Below are 17,390 nucleotides of genomic sequence, written 5' to 3' on the forward strand. Positions count from 1 at the left end.
ATAATATCTTAATTAATGTATCTAATATATATTAAATTCTTCTTCAAAGGTACTTAAGCTTTCGTAATTAATATAAAAATTAAACTTGATTTAATGGTTGATAAGAGAGTTAAACTCATCACCTTCTTATCCCTATAGTGAAATACACATCAATAGCTTTTGGTTTAAATTTAAGGCTTTTTTTTACTAAGCAAATTAAAGTAACAAACAGACCAAGATATCATTGTTTGTTTTTGTCACATTTGTGTAAATAATATTATAAAAACTAAAAATTATATTTATATGTGCAGATATTAGATTTTTACAATGAGTAAAATGAATTGTAGTGCCGATTAAATGGCCAGACTTGCCTAGCATTCTGATGTGAAGAAAAAAAAAATTCTTCTACCCCCTGAGAACTTGCAGTTTTTAATTATGATGATAAATTAGCATCTGCTAATTTATTGTTTCTATATTTCTGGTCTTTTTTGCCTTTTTTTTAAATGAATTAATTTTTTAGGACTATTGTGTATAAATATTAATTTAATGACTATTAAATCTTTTAGGAATATATATGCACAAATTTTTTTATTATTTAATGTGCAATAATAATGTATTTTAATAGTATATATGGGGTAGAGAAGAGTATATATAAATAAATCAAATTTTAATTGTGTATAAATATTAATTTAATGATTATTATAAATTTTAGGAATATATATGCACAAATTTTGTTTATTATTTAATGTGCAATAATAATGTATTTTAATAGTATATATGGGGTAGAGAAGAGTATATATAAACAAATCAAATTTTAAGAGGTATATATATTGGGTAGCATATATGCAAATGTTAAAAAAAAAAAAAAGTTTCCCTTTGAGGATATTTCTAGGAACATATCCAATGGAGATGGAGTGGAGCTATGCCTGCCCAGGCCCCGCATGATTTGGGCCGTGACCAGCCCGAGCACGGTGCTACAGTACCATGTTCGGGCTTGGCACGGCCCAGAACCCCAGCCGTGCTAGGCCAGGGTTCCGTGGGCTGGCACGGCATGGTCATTAAAGGGCCAAATGGGCCAAAACTCCATGATTCAAATTTTTTATTTTTATTCTTTTTATAGGATTAAAATTTAAAATTTTGAATTTATTTTTTTTTGCTTTGTCCAAAAGACACTTTAACTCATTCCAACAAATATCTAACGACTAGTTTTATGGGTATTTTAGTCTTTTTGATGTAAATTACATTTTTGCCTTTTACAACAATATAAACAGCTCGTTTATGAGGGCATTTTTGGAATAAAAATATTTTAAAAAAATTATAAATACCCCTAAATTCAAATTAAAAATTTCACACCAAACTCCATAATCCCTCAATCTAATTCTCGACTTCTAAGTTCCCTTAAAATGATACACCTTTATTAATATGATGGAGAATGAGAACGTAAAATTATAAATTAGTTGATAAATTAATTGATAATTTGTTGAGAATATAAATTTATATTTTATCCGTTTTCTAATTTTTTTTTCAATTTTTTTTTCTGAATTTTTAAAGTTTATTTTTATTTTTAAAATTTATATTAAAAATAATAAAATATTAATGGATGGGCCGGCACGGCACGAGCCCACCCAAAGTGGGTCGTGTCTCGTGCTGGGTTGACCCTCCCATATTGGTTGGCCGTGTCGGTCCGTCATGGCACAGTAATGGGTCATACCGGCTTGGGCTGTGCCAGCCCAATTGGCGTCACTAGTCAAAGAATTTGAGCACATGGCTATGAACTTGATTTTAAAGAAAAAAAAATTATTTTGAGGATACACTTTAGGAACTGATCCGTTGGAGATGGAGTAGAGCTATTTAACTTAAAAAATTAGAGCACGTGTCTATAAACCCAATGTCGGAGGGCCAACTAAAAAAATAAAAGTTTTCGGTAATAGTTGATGGTCACTTGATTCTATCTCCACTTGAAAACCAAACATGAGAGTTTCTTCAAATTTCTAATAAATAATGATATTGTGAAAAAAAAATTGTGATATACAAACAAAAACATCTTATTTTGTTATAAACAAATCCATATAAAAACATTTATAGAGAAGTTTAATAGATATGTCATTTCATATAAGTTTTAATTTTATAATTTTATAAATAAAAATATGATATATTTTTTTGGATTCATTTTAATCATCGCTACATGTATAATTAGAAATTAACTTTGTAATATTATAAATAAAGATATGATATATTTTTGGGATTCATTTCAATCATCACTACACGTATAATTAAAAATTAACTTTGTAATATTATAAATAAAGATATGATATATTGTTTGGATTCATTTCATTGCTATAATTGGAAAAAAAATTTAGTGATTTTTGTAATATATTAAAAATTTTTTATGACTACAGTGATATAAAATATAAATATTTGTAGCCACTGATGAAATCACCTCCATATTTTTCGTCTCTCCTTTTTTTTCCCTAAAAATTTCAATATTTTTCAGGGGGTTTTGGAGTAAAGAACCACAGAAAAAGAAAAAGAAAAAAAAAAAGTGCCAGAGTGGTCACAGTGTCCCTTTTCGAACTGGCTTTCCGCTCCCTCGTCTCCGCCGTGCCGGCATTTTTCCAAGCCCTTCTCTCCCTCTCGGAGCTTCCCCAACCCTCCTCCCTTCGTGCATCTCTCCATCTTCGGAGAGATGGGGAAGCCCTTGCGGAACCAAGGCCGGAACCTTACTCCACGCTTCACTCGATCCGAGGTACCACTTCCATCGATCTTCTTTTCCGTTTCCTTTGATTTTGATGGATTTAGACCTTCTTGTTTTCTTACCAAGCTTATGATGGCTTTTTACCTCAATCTTGTGTTCTCTGTGCTCTGGTATTTTCTTTCTTGTTTTTTTGGTATTGCGATGAGGATATAATCAATGCCTCTGTGCCTATTTCAATTTAGAATGCTAAAATTATCGGATTGGTGTTAAATGTTAGGTTTTGATTCTGCTATGAATTGTGAAAAAAAAAAATAGTAGGGTTATTATCTATACTGAATGGTGAATGGTGAATGGTGATCCCTACTTTGGCTATTGGGGGTTGTAATTACAACATTAGAGTCATTTTTCTAGAGAAAGAAGAAACAAAACCCTAGTTTTTCTTAGAGAATGGGAAAACTTCAGTTTTCCACTTGTGCACAGAACTGAGAGGTTCATCTAAGGCCTTTGGGAAAATAAGTAAATAAGTAAAGATTCCAAGTGTATGACATCTTCAGGCCTTTGGGCCAGGCAGGTAGGTGGTTATTGTTGTTGATTTCTCCATTGGGAATCCTGCAGAGAGGTTTATCTTCAGTTTGAAGTCGGTGTTCAATCAGCTTTTTTGTTCAAGTTTGGAAAAATTTGATATGGTTGCACAACTAGTTTGATTGTGTTATTCCTCTTCAGATCATTCTGTATAATGGTCACCTATTTTGCTGCAGACTTTGATGTTGTATGTATCTAATTGAGGTTGATTACCAATGTTTGTTCTTCCAATTGATTGCCCAATGATTTCATCATGTATCGTTTTGTGTTTGCTGAGCTCTCTCATTTGATGATTGATGCTGAGGTTACAATGCTTGCTAGAGTTCTTTTTTCTGTTTTACTTATATCCATATGTAATTGTTAGCCTGTCATCACCCAAAAATAATGAGCCATGTCTACTGAGTGTCTAAGCCATGCCATTTGTAGATCATAGAATCTCTACGTAGACTTGATAGTTATAATGAACCTGGCATCAACAGATCAAAGAAATGGAGAAACTGCTTGATGAGCAAAGGGGTGAACTAGTAGATGAAAGTTTCTGTCAGAAGCTTACTGAGAAATTCAAGTAACCACCTCTGCTTTAACCTTCCCTCCCAACTATTATTCCTTTGTTTAAGCTGTCAGTATGTTACTAATAAACATTGAAAGTAGGTGTTGATGCTTTAAGCATAATGAGTTGTATTTCTAATTTTATTAACTGCTGAAAACTTCATGAGTTTAATCTGTGGAAGCATCAAAATATTGATTATACTTGTCTTTCATTGAATCTTATTTCAACAGCGCTTTAGGACGAGATGAAAGCAGAGCTATCAAAGTGAAACAGGTTTTTCCTACATTTCTCCATACACCCCTATTCAAAGTTTCTATTTTCATTTTTACTCATTGTCTTACTGAATTCGCTATGCCCTAGGTGCAAAGATGGTTCCAGAGCAGGCTGAGAATTCAAGTGATGGAAACTACTCCCTCTCCAGTTGACTCAAAAGAAACAGTTGTAGTACTTGAGAGTTCATCTGACACACTCAAAGGTACTTTTATTTATGATTCTACATAATCATATCAACTAATTTTTTTTCCAGTGACCGTCCTTTATATCAGGTAATTATTAGGATGGTAAAATATAAGTAGAATCAGAGTTTAAGAAGCCCTTGTTGCACTAATATGATGGGATCATACTTGGACATGAATCAGTAACCCTACTTGTTTTTGGATGGAATCATGAATCATATGATCGTAACTATAAAACAAAGGTAAGATATGAAGAATTTTCTCTCTTGAAGTTAAAATTATTTGTCCGGACAAAGAGATGCCAAAACAAAGTTGTAGTGAAATATGCTTGCAATATTCATTCTGGCTTTGATATCAAGTCATATTGGCCTTTGTTTTTTTCTTTTTAACTTATGATCTTCATAATTTGACCAGTCATCGATCAACTTGTCACAATGCAAATATTTCTTCTTCAGATTCTGACCAGAAGGTTCCAGACATTTTGGAGTTGGAGTTTGAAGCCAAATCCTCAAGGGATGGGGCATGGTATGCATATTCTAATCACTAAATTTTGTGGTTCACCCATCCAAAGCTCCTGGATGGTATACTGTTGTGAGTGTGCCTTGTTGTGTGTGTGTGTGTATACTTCAAAAGTTCTTCATGATCTAACCTCATTACAATATATCCTGCATGCCTGATCATGTCTAACCTATTATTTGTGTAATTTTTTATTCTTTCCTGAAACCCTTGCTATATTTCTAAAGACTTTCTGCTTTTGTAGGTATGATGTTGGTACATTCCTTGCACACAGAGTTCTGAGTTCAGGGGAACCGGTAAGAAACATTGTGTGTTCGTTTAACTTTGCCTGGAGGACTTGCATACTCAGTTGATTTCCCAGTTACCTGAATATTCATAACCCAATGATGTGTGGGAACTCTTCTTAATTTTTTATATACAACTGTTTGATATGGAAACATACCTTCCTCTTTTACTCATCATTTCAGAGGGAGAGACCACTGTGTGATTTTCTGGAAACATACATCTTTTTATAGCATCTGACAGGCGCCCATGATTTTTTCTGTTTTTGAATGTAGTTTTGTCAAGAATCTAGTTAGATGGAAACTGTGGATTTTTTTAACCTTGGAGGACACATCCCATAATCTATTTCCTATGCAAGTAATGTTGGATTTAACATATGGTGAGTTTACCAATTCAACAAACATATGCACGACAAATGGTGAAAGTGCTTTTGAAATTGAAAAATCACTATGAGTACACATCATTACTCAAAAGTATGCTCTTCAGGTTTGTTAGTGTGTGTTCCTTGTCTGGTATAAATTTAATGAACCAATTTAATTTTGGGTGACTTGTTTTTATTACTGACAATTTTACCAAGAATACACAATTTTGCTGATTTAGGATCAGAAATATCTGTGTGTTAACAAGCATAGATGGATATCTTCATGCTTATGCTTAAAATTTTGAAGGTTCCCCTGACAAGCCATACCCTTTCTTGTGTGACATCCATGTTTGTGATCTCCATATTATAGATCATCTTGTTAGGTACTTTGCTTGCTTTTCCCTAGGTTATTCAATTGATTACATAGAATTCATATTGATACATATACATGACTTTACAAATATAAGCTTTATAAACATGTGCACTCAAAACAGATTGAGATTTATATCTCACCTCATCCTTGAAATTTATGCTACCTGTGTTCATGTCCATCAATGGCCTCCAGTATGAGTATGTTGTTGTTTTACTAGCGTACTGAGTATTATTATTATTTTTCTAAAAAGATAAGAATATTAGATAATGCACCAATTTGAATGCTTGTATGAGCTATCAATTTAAATGGTTCGGTGAAAACACTAGCTTGCCACTTTAGCTAGTTGGCATAGGCCATATAATCATTCCCCTTTCAGACTTTGGTCTGCAATCTTGAAATATGAATTTCCAGTTTGATGTATTTATGGGCTCAAAGAAATCCTTCAGTGCGGGTACTCGGATTGTTTAACTTCAACATGACATCTCCCCTCCAAGCCTCAATTCTCATTATATGGAAAACCATAGTTTCCCGAGCATATGGTGCTCCAGCTATTCCAGCATTTGCACAAGAGCATGATAATCCCAGTTGCCATTCTATTTACATATATGCAGATGCGTTGCTGATGTTTAAGTTGTGTGTTCAAATGGTTGGATTTTCATTATTGCAGGAAGTCCGGGTGAGGTTTCAAGGATTTGGTCCAGAGGAAGATGAGTGGGTACATGTTAAGAGGGCAGTACGTGAGCGTTCTATCCCGTTAGAATCTTCTGAATGCCATAAAGTTGAAATGGGAGATCTTGTTCTCTGCTTCCAGGTTTTTGTTCTAGAAACTGACATCATATTATATTCTTTCACTTGTTCTTGATGTCTAAGGTGATTTCCTTCTTCAGGAGAATAGTGACCAAGCTACTTACTATGATGCTCATGTCTTGGAAATCCAAAGGAAACAGCATGATATAAGAGGCTGCAGGTGTCTCTTTCTTATCCGTTATGATCATGATCGAACAGAGGTAAAAGCAGTCACTCATAAAACAGAAAAGCCTATATAAATATATGAGTAAAATTCTCATTCATTTTTTTTTTTGAGGGGGTCTTCAGGAAAGAGTGCATCATGCCAGATTGTGCCGTCGGCCTTCAAATCGAGCTCATAATGTAGCTGAAATGTAATACAGGTAGCATGAGGTTAGATCCATGATACAAATCATGTGGTTTTGGATTAAAACAATTTCCTCTGTTAAGTTCTTGAGGAAAATGCTGCCCATTGTGATACATTTTTTCTTCAATTCTCTTGTGCTAATCCAAACAACCTTATAACATCGTCCACGTGGTTGAGTTAATGAATTGAATGATAACTCAATCATGGTTGGCTAAATGAGTAAAAATGGAACATGTGATTTGTGTTACCATCAAATTTTACCAGTTTTCTGTCTGTTGGTGTAACACATTGATTATTACTTGGGGTATGTTGTTTGGATGCAAGGTTTTTACTTTATTGGTGTAACACATTGATTATTTATTACTTGGGGGGTTGCATGTCCCTTAAACCCTTCATGCTAATCTCATTTATTTTTTAAATATTAAATTTTATAAAAATTTTAGTGATTTAAAAATAATTAATTGTGGACATTTGTTTATTTTAAATAAAATAATTAAATTGTATTCATCTATTAAAATGTATAAATTTAAAATTTTATTTAGAAAATAAATATATCAATAATTTATTTTAAAAAAATTATAGAAATTGGAGACATTTAATAATTTTTTTTACAATTAAAATATATTATTTAATTAAAATATGAGAGGGTACACTCAAGTGTATATGTAAGTTTAGAAATCTTATTCCATTAGTTTAAGTTTATAAATAATCATTTGTGCTTGAATTAAGCACAAGTAATGTGTTTGATTTACATTTAATTAATAATAATAGTGAGAACCACTTGGCAGTGCAGTAGATTATGATATAGTTGTGAGCGAGCAGATGTACAGGTCAAAACATGTACGTGATACTATAACAGTATTATTTATCAATTCTTCCAAGTAAAAAAAAATCATTGTACTGTTTAAAAAAATTCCTAGTGGATTCTCTATGGGAGGAGTATATCCCTTTTTAGGGGTTGCATTGCAAAAAAAACTTATTAGCTTTATATAATTCTTATAAATCTTTTGAGTGCATGAGATGGATTTTTATTGCCACATGTGACATTTGACCGAGTTAATAACTTTTTAAAGAGTTGATAAAACATCAAAATTGGTGCACTTTTTTATATATACCTTGACAAGGCATTATTTAATTGGGGGGTTTTCGAAGGGGTGAGAAGGAGCTGGGAGAGGTGAAGCTTGTTTGATTGGGAGTAAGGAGGAGGTGGAGGAGTTTGGAGGGGTGTTTCACCCTCCAAACCCCTCACATTCCCCCTCCAAATCAAGGTCTTTTAAATATTATCATTTATCAATTTGAGAAATTACCATGATATTTTTAAAACCTTAATTTCATCTTTCATATTATTATTATTTTTAATTTTTAACGTATCAAATGAAGATTAATAATAATATTATTAGTAATATAGATATGTATAAAAAAAATTATTATAATCAATTTTGTATAAAATGACAAATTAATAAAATATACATTAATTATCTTCTCACTTCTCCTTCTAACCAAATATCAAAAATTGATTACCTCTCCATACTCTTCTATTGAACCAAAAATAATTTTTTTATTTTTTTTAAACCCCCTCCCCAAACAAGGGGTAAATGAGGAGGAGAAAGGGGGTGGGCTTGTCACTTATTGAAAAAAAGAAAATTTTATATGATATCAAATTCTGATTCAAAGAAATTTGTTTATTAATTTGAATGTAATGGGAGCTATCAGAAGTAAACAAATTTAACACTTATCAAATTACCTCTTATATATCGACAGCGCATATTAGAATAATTAATAACCTCATGTTAGTTAAGTTAGTAAATATAGACATAAATATATAAGTAAAATTCATCTACTTATCTTAAGTTTTTGAGTTGAATCCATTTTATTTAACATGTTCTCAACTTGATTTATATATAAAAAAAATATTATCAATTTGGTCGATTGTTTTATTTTAAACAATAAAATATATGAGTATATTAAAATAATTAATAATTTCATAAAAATTAAATTAACAAATATGAATATAAATATATATAAGTTGCATGTGTTTTTTTCATCTTGATGCCCATCTAACAAACGGGAATACATAAAAACAATTTTAAACCACCAGAAAAAGCTTAATCAAAGCATAATGAAAATAAATGAAAACATCAGTTAGCCAAAGCTTAAGGGAAACAAAGTTTTTTTAAAAAAACAACTAACGAAAAGCACCGCTCGGTTTAAGGGTGTTTAAAGTAATAAATAGGAATAAATATGCACTAATTATGGTGATTTAAGCACCCCTAAAAATTTATTATATAGAAGGGCTAGCTAAAAGCATGGAGTAATATAAACCTGCCATGTGCACTCTATAATGATAAATTCTCTCTGTTATATAACCCTAAAAAAGTGAAAAATACTTCTTCTTCCACAATGAGACCCAATGCACAGTAAATAATCAATACTATATAATATTAAATCTTAATAAATAATAAATAAATAATATTTTTACAGTATTACTAGTGCAGGGTTATGACCTATACCTACCCATTCAATATCAAAGTGTTTCACCGCACAACAGTTTAAAAGAATTATTTAGTAACGTCACCAAATTAAAAAAAATCTTCTTCACTGTTATTTGATGGTATTTATCGATTCTTTCGATTTTGATTTCTCCAAATCAGAGATTTCATTTATTGATAAACATATCACCATCATTACATTAAATGCTCCACTAATAAAAAGTAAAAACTCACATTGACCATATCTAATTAAGCCAGCCTCCCTAAAAATTTAGCCGAATTGTAGTATGTAAGCAAAGCAATTAATGGAGTCAAATTCACTCAATTAAATTTAGAACCCCCAAATGTAAGGCACTCATTAAAGTTTGTGGGGCACTCATTGGGTCCAAATGCCGGAGTATGGGTAGCCTCTTAGCCATATCTATCCACCATGACAAACTTGGGTCCCATTCTCATGGCCCTGACTTGCCAAGCTAGTTGGCCGACACTTTGTTTATAGAGTCCAAGTGGGCAGACATAAGCCACTAGTGTTCCAATTGTCCTTTGTCACTTCCTACACCTCACCTTAAATTATTTTATTAATATTTACAAACTAAAATATTTAATATATCATCATTTTCTATTAGTATTGGGCTGCCTAGTTTAAAAGTCAATCAGCAAAGAATTAACATTATCAAATGAAGACTCTTTTTGAAAAAGACAAGTTAAAAACCATGAATAGACTGGTGGGGATCAGTAACATTATTCAAACAATGAAAGAGACTTAACAATGTAGATGCTTGCTTAATGGCCATATATATCACTCACACTTGATGTATAATTCTCATAAATTAAAATAAATAACTAATTAATCCATATTACTTTGAGTGTAAAAAAACTGAGATGAACTTCATTATTTGAAAGATAATTTCACTTGTTTTAACATGCATGTAATTAAATAATATATGTCAAGGATCACTGTTCTTATGACCTTGCACCTGCACTCATATATATCATTTCGGAAGACAAAATCAAAACTTGGTTTGAACTTTAAAGAAGAGTCCAAAAATTTCTCATAGAGATCTATCACCAAAAAGACCACATAAGTATGACATATTTAAATCATATTATTGTACACATTAATATCACCTTCACCCCAAAGAATGAGTGAACTTTGTACTTTGTTTAACTATGATGTTTTTGAGGACTAGTTCATTCATTTTTGAAAAAAAAAAAGAGGGGAGAAAACACTGTTACATTAATATATCATCTGGTCTTTATTTTTTAAACAAAATCTAGTGGGCATTTGATATCATATATTAGCAAGTTGTCTGAATTTTTTTATGGTTATCTTCCCAGGTACTGTCCCTAAAAATATTAAGAAGAATGACAGGTTTGTCTAATTACAACTAAGCCCTTCATATGCTCTAATCACATGATCACAATCTAATTAAAAGTACATAATCAATGTTTAGTTCGCCACCAAATTAAGTTTTGTATGTGATATTTGTATCTAGTCACTATCAGAGTTTTAGTGCTATTTCACCATCAACCCGCCTTGTCTTCATAATGTTCATGACAGCTACAATTCTTCAAAAATCAAATCATTAGAAACAAGTTTACAGCATGAGCAATTTCGACAGTTACTCTCAAACAAAACATAGACCTAAGGATGATTGAGCCAATACCTATCTTGCCACCTCATGATAGGTTATAATTCTAAAGTAGAAGGAACTGAGACATTATTATATTTTTATCCAAGCCAATCAAATTTGCAAGTGAGAAATGCAAGATGAGGGGGGGAAAAATTGAGCACTATGAACAAATATATTTCTTTTTTTTATAAAAATAGAAAAAAAAGAAAAAAAGAATAGAAACATGGACCTTCAAATATTACTACCTGAGCATTTTCCAAATATTACTGTCAGGTTTTCTCGCTTGTGGAACATAAATATTTGAGCATATACTCATTGGAATAACATATGTCAGAAAGATCTTCATGAATCTTTGTAATAGCCTTCTGCATGGATCTCAAAGATGGAAGAAGACTTCTAGAGTTCTGTTGGATAGAATGACCATGGGCTTCACAAAGGGCCTACCATGGATAAAGGTAAATCAGATTGCATGAGTGCAAGGGCACAGTTTTAATGGAATAAAGAACACTAAAGCATATACCTGGCACCACTGAAAGATAAATTCAAGATGAGGACAACTTTCCAAGAGATCAGCTAAAAGCCTCAATTAGCCTCTGCATGTGCTTGAATGGTATGGATAAAGAAACAGCTTTTATATCCAGTGGATTCACTGAAAATAAGCATTCCTTGATTAATGAATCTTCATTTAGACGAAGGCTGAGTAACAATGCCCTCTGTGGGTTTTCTGCCATAAGAGCTTCATTTACAGCCTGTGTGCAAGCAGAATTGCTCCTTAAGTCAGTTCCAACAAACATAGTTCAAGCAAGATATTTAAGATGATTATCAGTAAATTTTTTTAAGAAAAACAGTCCAAATCATGCACAATTTTTGCATTGGAATGATACAAAAGTTGTAAGAAATGATCACGCAAAAGATCCTGCTCATCCTGATCAATTCAGACAAGAAGTCATATGCCAAAGTAAAACACTATCAAGATGACCCGTTGCCAGATTTTTGGAGGCCAAGTAAACACAGACAAAAAATTTAGGATGAAAAGGAAAGTGGTGAAGAGTAATATTAAGAAAACATGAATCATGATCACCATATAATACATTCTTGGAAAACCACCAAAAATTTGATATTGTGATATGTATAATAAGCGCATGTATGAAAATATATAAAATATGAATAGCACTTGAGCGGAGCCATACCTCAGGTGTGACATCAATGTCAAGATCTGTGGGATCAAACACAAATGAGTCATCAACAAAATACAAGATAACCCCCTCAGTAGTTGCCGCTGCCCAGCTTCTTCCTGTTGGTGCAATTTTAAGACATTTTGTACGAACAGTAAGCCGACCCCGGTTTGGCAGAAACCCTGGTAAATCACCACCTAGCTTAACCCTTGTTTGCCGATCAACACCTTCATTAATATCATCATTTTCGTCATTGATTAAATCCACTGGACCAGCATCTGTCATTCTTTTGGAGTTCAAAAAGTCAAGAACTCCATCCAAAGAGAGATTCCGAGTTATTTGAAACCTCCGAATCAATACCTGAAAGTATTGCATAATTACTAAATAATAAATATGTAGATCATTAAGTTCTATTTATTATGACATATTTTACGATGCCATTCTTAATCAACAACAAAAAGAAATCCTGAAGAAATATTGCACAAGTTACTGGACTAAAGGAGAAAATTTCTAGATATAACTAATGAGGCTGGTCTCTCACATGCTATAGTGAGGAGCAATCACATCTCTTTTGAGATACTCATCCAAACACAAAATCTAGCACACAGAAGAAATTCTAATAGTAGGACAATTTGCTTGATGGACAAATCAAGGGTGTAAACTGAGCACTTCAAATAAGTAAAGCTGAGTTTTCGAGGAATTGCTTAAATATTAATAGAAATGTCTGTATTCTCTTATTATGAGCTTAACCAAGAATGTCTGCATATGCTAGTTATTGTTTAATAAAGCTGAGATCAATCAACTAATAGACTCTGCATTTGTAAGCTTTCAATGATGCTAAGAAATAAATTTCAAATTTGCATTGAGAAACAGTAGAATTGCAGATAGTAACCTCCAAAGTCACACACAACTCAATCATAAAAAAAGCACCGGGTTCCTTGGTTTAAATCATAAAGTGGCCCCTGAAAAAGCTGTCAATAGAAATTTAATAAATTACTGCTTATTTCTAACTGAAAGGTATGATCACTTTATAAACTGATCCAAAGTATCATGGAGAAAACATAATTTATTGTTTTTTGTTTTGTTGCAACTAAATTAAGTAGAAAAACTCAAGTCCTTAGCTTTAAAAACAAAGGATTCTATTGAACAACTTGTAACCTTCAAATCAATTAACCAAAAGGATAAAACTAAAAATAAATAAAAGAAGAGGAAGAAGATAGGTGTGATGTCCAACCTGCTCTGAGATATCATACATGCATACATACTTGCTATTCCCTCCAGCTAAAATGTAACTCCCATCAGCAGAATAGCATAACGTTGTAAAGTAATTTCATGAACTTGAAATTGGCAGCTGATCGTCTGTCAGTCATAAGTCGCCCACCAGCAATATCCCTGCGGCCTTCAATAGTGTACATCAAGACGCCATCCATATGATCCCAGAAATGAATTTGGCCATCTAGTGTGCTGCAGGCTATTTGCTTTTCCATCTGGACGGTAAGCCACAGTAAGAACATCATGTAAATGTCGAAATGTCTCAACTGTACCTTTTCCATCAAAAACATCCCATAATCGAACTGTGTTATCCCATGAAGACGATGCCAAAACAGCCTAAAAGTAAAGCATAAATAACATCAACATAAAATTAGGGCACAATCTACAGAAAATAAAGGATCCACCTTGACATGTAAGTATACTACATTAAAAAAAAAATTGAACAAGAATAATAAATTCATGCATGGAATAAAAAACATTATTATAAAAAAAAGTGCATTATTAGTATTGGCTATGATAAACCAAAGCTAACCATTGCTGTTCAAATTATGTATCCCAAGACACATAAATCAAAAGTTGCTTACATTTGTTGGTGAAAACATTAGCCCATGAACTGGGCCCTCATGACCACTAAGAACATCCAACAATCGAGCAGTCTTCATTGACCAAACAAAAATCTGAAAGTCCATGTTAATAAGAAAGAATCAATCATACAACCAATCAAACTCATCAACACCAAAGACAATTTTTTTTCTTTTCTATTTTATCTTAAAAAAAGGGAAATAAATAAATTATAATTACCTCATAGGAATCCAGAGTACCAGCACAAATTACTTCACCACTTACATCAGATGCCAAAGAGACAAACTGCCTAGGTGAAGGAGTGGTAAATGTTCTAAAATTTCGATAATGGAACAAATCCCAAGCACGAACTGTCCCATCTAGAGAAGCACTCAGTAAACTATGGCAATTAGGCATAAAATGGACAGCTGTGACAGCATTAGTGTGCTCAGAGAAAGTTACAAAACAAAAACCTGATGAAACAGTCCACACCTGCAATCCAAATATTACATTATTAAAGCATACAAATAGTAATGGCATAAACACAATAGTTAAACTATCAAAAGATTAAGAACTGAATGGGAAACCATATAAGGGTTTGCTTCTTAATAGTCATAAAATTTGTTCAGTATATCCTGATAAAGGACTGGGGGTGAACATCTGTATGAGCATTTGGGACTGCAACATCCACTATTAACAAACATTTTAGACGTTTACCATGTAATTTGGATCCAGAACTAGTACCAGCAGCACTGGAATCTAAATGAACAGTTCAAGTTTCTAATTATTAGTCAAATTTTTTAATAAGCTCTTCGAAACTCCCAGCTGTTTCCATCATAATAATGGTTTGGCCTTGAGACAAACCATCAGAACTAACTAAAGATAAATGAAATTTGCGACTTTGTAACAATGAAAAGTATCAGTTACCTAAACTTTGTTGTCATCAGCCCCAGTAGCAAGCATCTGTGAGTCAGGTGAGTAAGCAATACAGTTCACATCAAAATAATGTCCTTGTTGCTTCAATATGTAAGTCTCAGAACGTCACTCCCACACGAGAAGCTGCCCAAGTTTTGCACAGCCAAACACCAGCCAATTTCCAAGCTTATTGGAAAACAGCAGTTGTGATTTTCTCCCTTGATATAGAAAGCAAGTGAATGCAAACAAAGTCTGGCATATGGTAGAGCCCAAAAGTCCCATTTGAAAACCCTATGACTATCATATCTAGTTCTCGATGGTAATCTATAATGCACACAGCGATGGAGTGAGAGATGTCACCAAAAAACCTGCCCTAGCTGGCTGAGCGACGCCACTACTTATATACGCACACAAGTTAACTCCATCTCATACTGATGCGACTAAAGTGCTCATTACAATACCCCACCAAGATCGACACCTCGCTGCATCCGTGAATCCTGCACCTGACTCTAGTGATCCACTGTGTTTTTCACTGCCTCCGGCTTAACCCCGCCTCCGCGAACCCGCCTGTATACATGACCCGGACCAGTCCAACGCGCCTCACACACCCGGCTCTCAACGAAAGACTCAACGAAATGTAATGCACATGCGCGAGAGAGAGCTGACTCTCAAAAAGACCGAGCAGACCGCCTAGTAGTAAGAACGCCCACCACTTATACGCACACAAACAGAACTCCATCCCATACCGACGCGACCAGCGGATTAGCTCATTCGTAATCATTACATTACCCCACCGATAAAAGACATCGACGCCTCGTCAGCCCCGGGTAATCCTGACGCCCGACCAACAAGATTTCACCCACTCGCAGCACTTCACTCGCACTCCCAGCCACCAAATACCGAAACCCTCCCGTAACCCTCTCGCCAACAGACCCGATCAAACCCCGACGAGTCGCGTCCCACATCGACTCAACGAAAACACTCAACGTAATGCACACAAGCCCATGAGTGAGTGACGCCACCAAAAGCATCTGTCTAGATACGAAAGATGCCCACCACTTATATATGCACACAAGAACTCTATCTCATAACCGATGTGGGACTAAAGGGATCATTACATAATCACATGCAGTCAGCTTCGCCGGAGTTTGCATGAAGAAATCCTTCTTCACCAGCTCCCATTTAGCCTGATTCAAAGGGATTTCAGATTCTTCCTCAAATTTGTTGTTCTCTCCTGGGGATCTTTGCTCAGGGGTGCCAGGGGATGGCGGATCTAAATCCATCCGTTTAGAGTCATCAAGATGCTGCCTTTCATCCAATTTCCATGTGAAAACAGCCCCATCTTTAGATATTGTATAGACCCGGTAAGCATTATCATTCTTCTCCATTGCAAAAAAGGCTCCAACAATGGACTCTCTGTGCCCTAGAAACAGGTAAGGCTTTCTAGAACCACGGTAGCTCTTTAAGCAGTAAAGCCTAACCGTGAGATCCTTAGACCCTACCAGAACGTAGGCCGAATCGGGGCTCCAATTGATCACCGTCACGTCCGCAGCACATGGCCGGAGCTCGTGCACACGCTCGAAGGGAAAGAACTCTTTGCGGAACCCTGGTGACCTCCAAACCAGAACACGGGCGACCGATAGCAACAGCGAACAAGGCACCATCCGGCGAGAACCGCAGAGCGGAGGCGGAGCCCTAAAGCATCATGCTGTGGAGCAGCACGCGGCGGCAGGAGGTTGACATAATACATGCAGCCGGCATCATCGACGGCGATGAGGAAATGGCCGTCCGGGGAGGCGTCGAGGCGAGATAGGTTGGTGGAGGCCTCGAAGGGGAAGGTTATGGTCTGTGATTTCACGAGGTCAGTGGCGGCGATACGGTTGCCGATAGCGGAGAGAAGGGTGGAGCTCTCCGACACAACTACGTTTCCTCCACGGTACGGCCCTCCGAGAAGATTTTGGAAGCGGAAATTCATGGCGGCGGCGATCAAGGATTCGAGCTAGGGTTTCTAGTGCAGAGAGAGAAGGGAGAGAACAGTATCAAGGGATTCCAATATTAATGATATAAAGGTCCCGTTTGATTTGTCAAAGAGAATAGCACAAACGGTGAAGTACAATATAAATAGTTAAAAGTAATTAAATTACAGCACAAGTGCTTGTGCTGTTTTTATGTTTGATTTTTATCGAACTGAACACAAAATAATAAATTAAAATAATATTTTTTTTATTATTTTATATTTATTTTATAATAAAAACATATAATAATATTTTATGAAAATCTTATCAAATTTTACCATGCTCAATAATAGTAATAAGTTAAAAAAAAATTAATATAATTTGAAAAACATTTAATCCACACCAAACAAACTTTCATTAATATCTAAATCCTTAGATAAATA

The 17,390-nt window shown here is 34.3% G+C and overlaps 1 protein-coding gene and 1 pseudogene across 1 annotated transcript; one reads left to right on the plus strand and one right to left on the minus strand.

Moving 5' to 3' along the window:
* The first annotated feature begins 2,518 nt into the window (after positions 1–2,518).
* LOC120251159 (protein SAWADEE HOMEODOMAIN HOMOLOG 1-like) lies at positions 2,519–7,244 on the plus strand. The gene is made up of 9 exons (XM_039259697.1): positions 2,519–2,725; positions 3,736–3,821; positions 4,037–4,079; positions 4,167–4,281; positions 4,717–4,786; positions 5,022–5,073; positions 6,461–6,604; positions 6,681–6,800; positions 6,889–7,244. Exons 1-9 carry the CDS (start codon positions 2,666–2,668, stop codon positions 6,955–6,957), a joined length of 759 nt encoding a protein of 252 aa, XP_039115631.1. The 5' UTR covers positions 2,519–2,665; the 3' UTR covers positions 6,958–7,244.
* A 3,988-nt stretch (positions 7,245–11,232) lies between these two features.
* Positions 11,233–17,101, minus strand: LOC120251624 (annotated as a pseudogene).
* Between the last annotated feature and the right edge of the window lie 289 nt (positions 17,102–17,390).

Source organism: Dioscorea cayenensis, chromosome 20 (genome assembly GCF_009730915.1).
Source record: "Dioscorea cayenensis subsp. rotundata cultivar TDr96_F1 chromosome 20, TDr96_F1_v2_PseudoChromosome.rev07_lg8_w22 25.fasta, whole genome shotgun sequence".
Taxonomy (NCBI): Eukaryota; Viridiplantae; Streptophyta; class Magnoliopsida; order Dioscoreales; family Dioscoreaceae; genus Dioscorea; species Dioscorea cayenensis.

Coding starts and splice junctions, on each gene's coding strand:
- LOC120251159 (XM_039259697.1), top strand. CDS start 2,666: ATGGGGAAGCCCTTGCGGAACCAAGGCCGGAACCTTACTCCACGCTTC. Junction 4,080..4,166: donor GAGCTATCAAAGTGAAACAG/GTTTTTCCTACA, acceptor GCTATGCCCTAG/GTGCAAAGATGGTTCCAGAG. Junction 4,282..4,716: donor TTCATCTGACACACTCAAAG/GTACTTTTATTT, acceptor TTTCTTCTTCAG/ATTCTGACCAGAAGGTTCCA.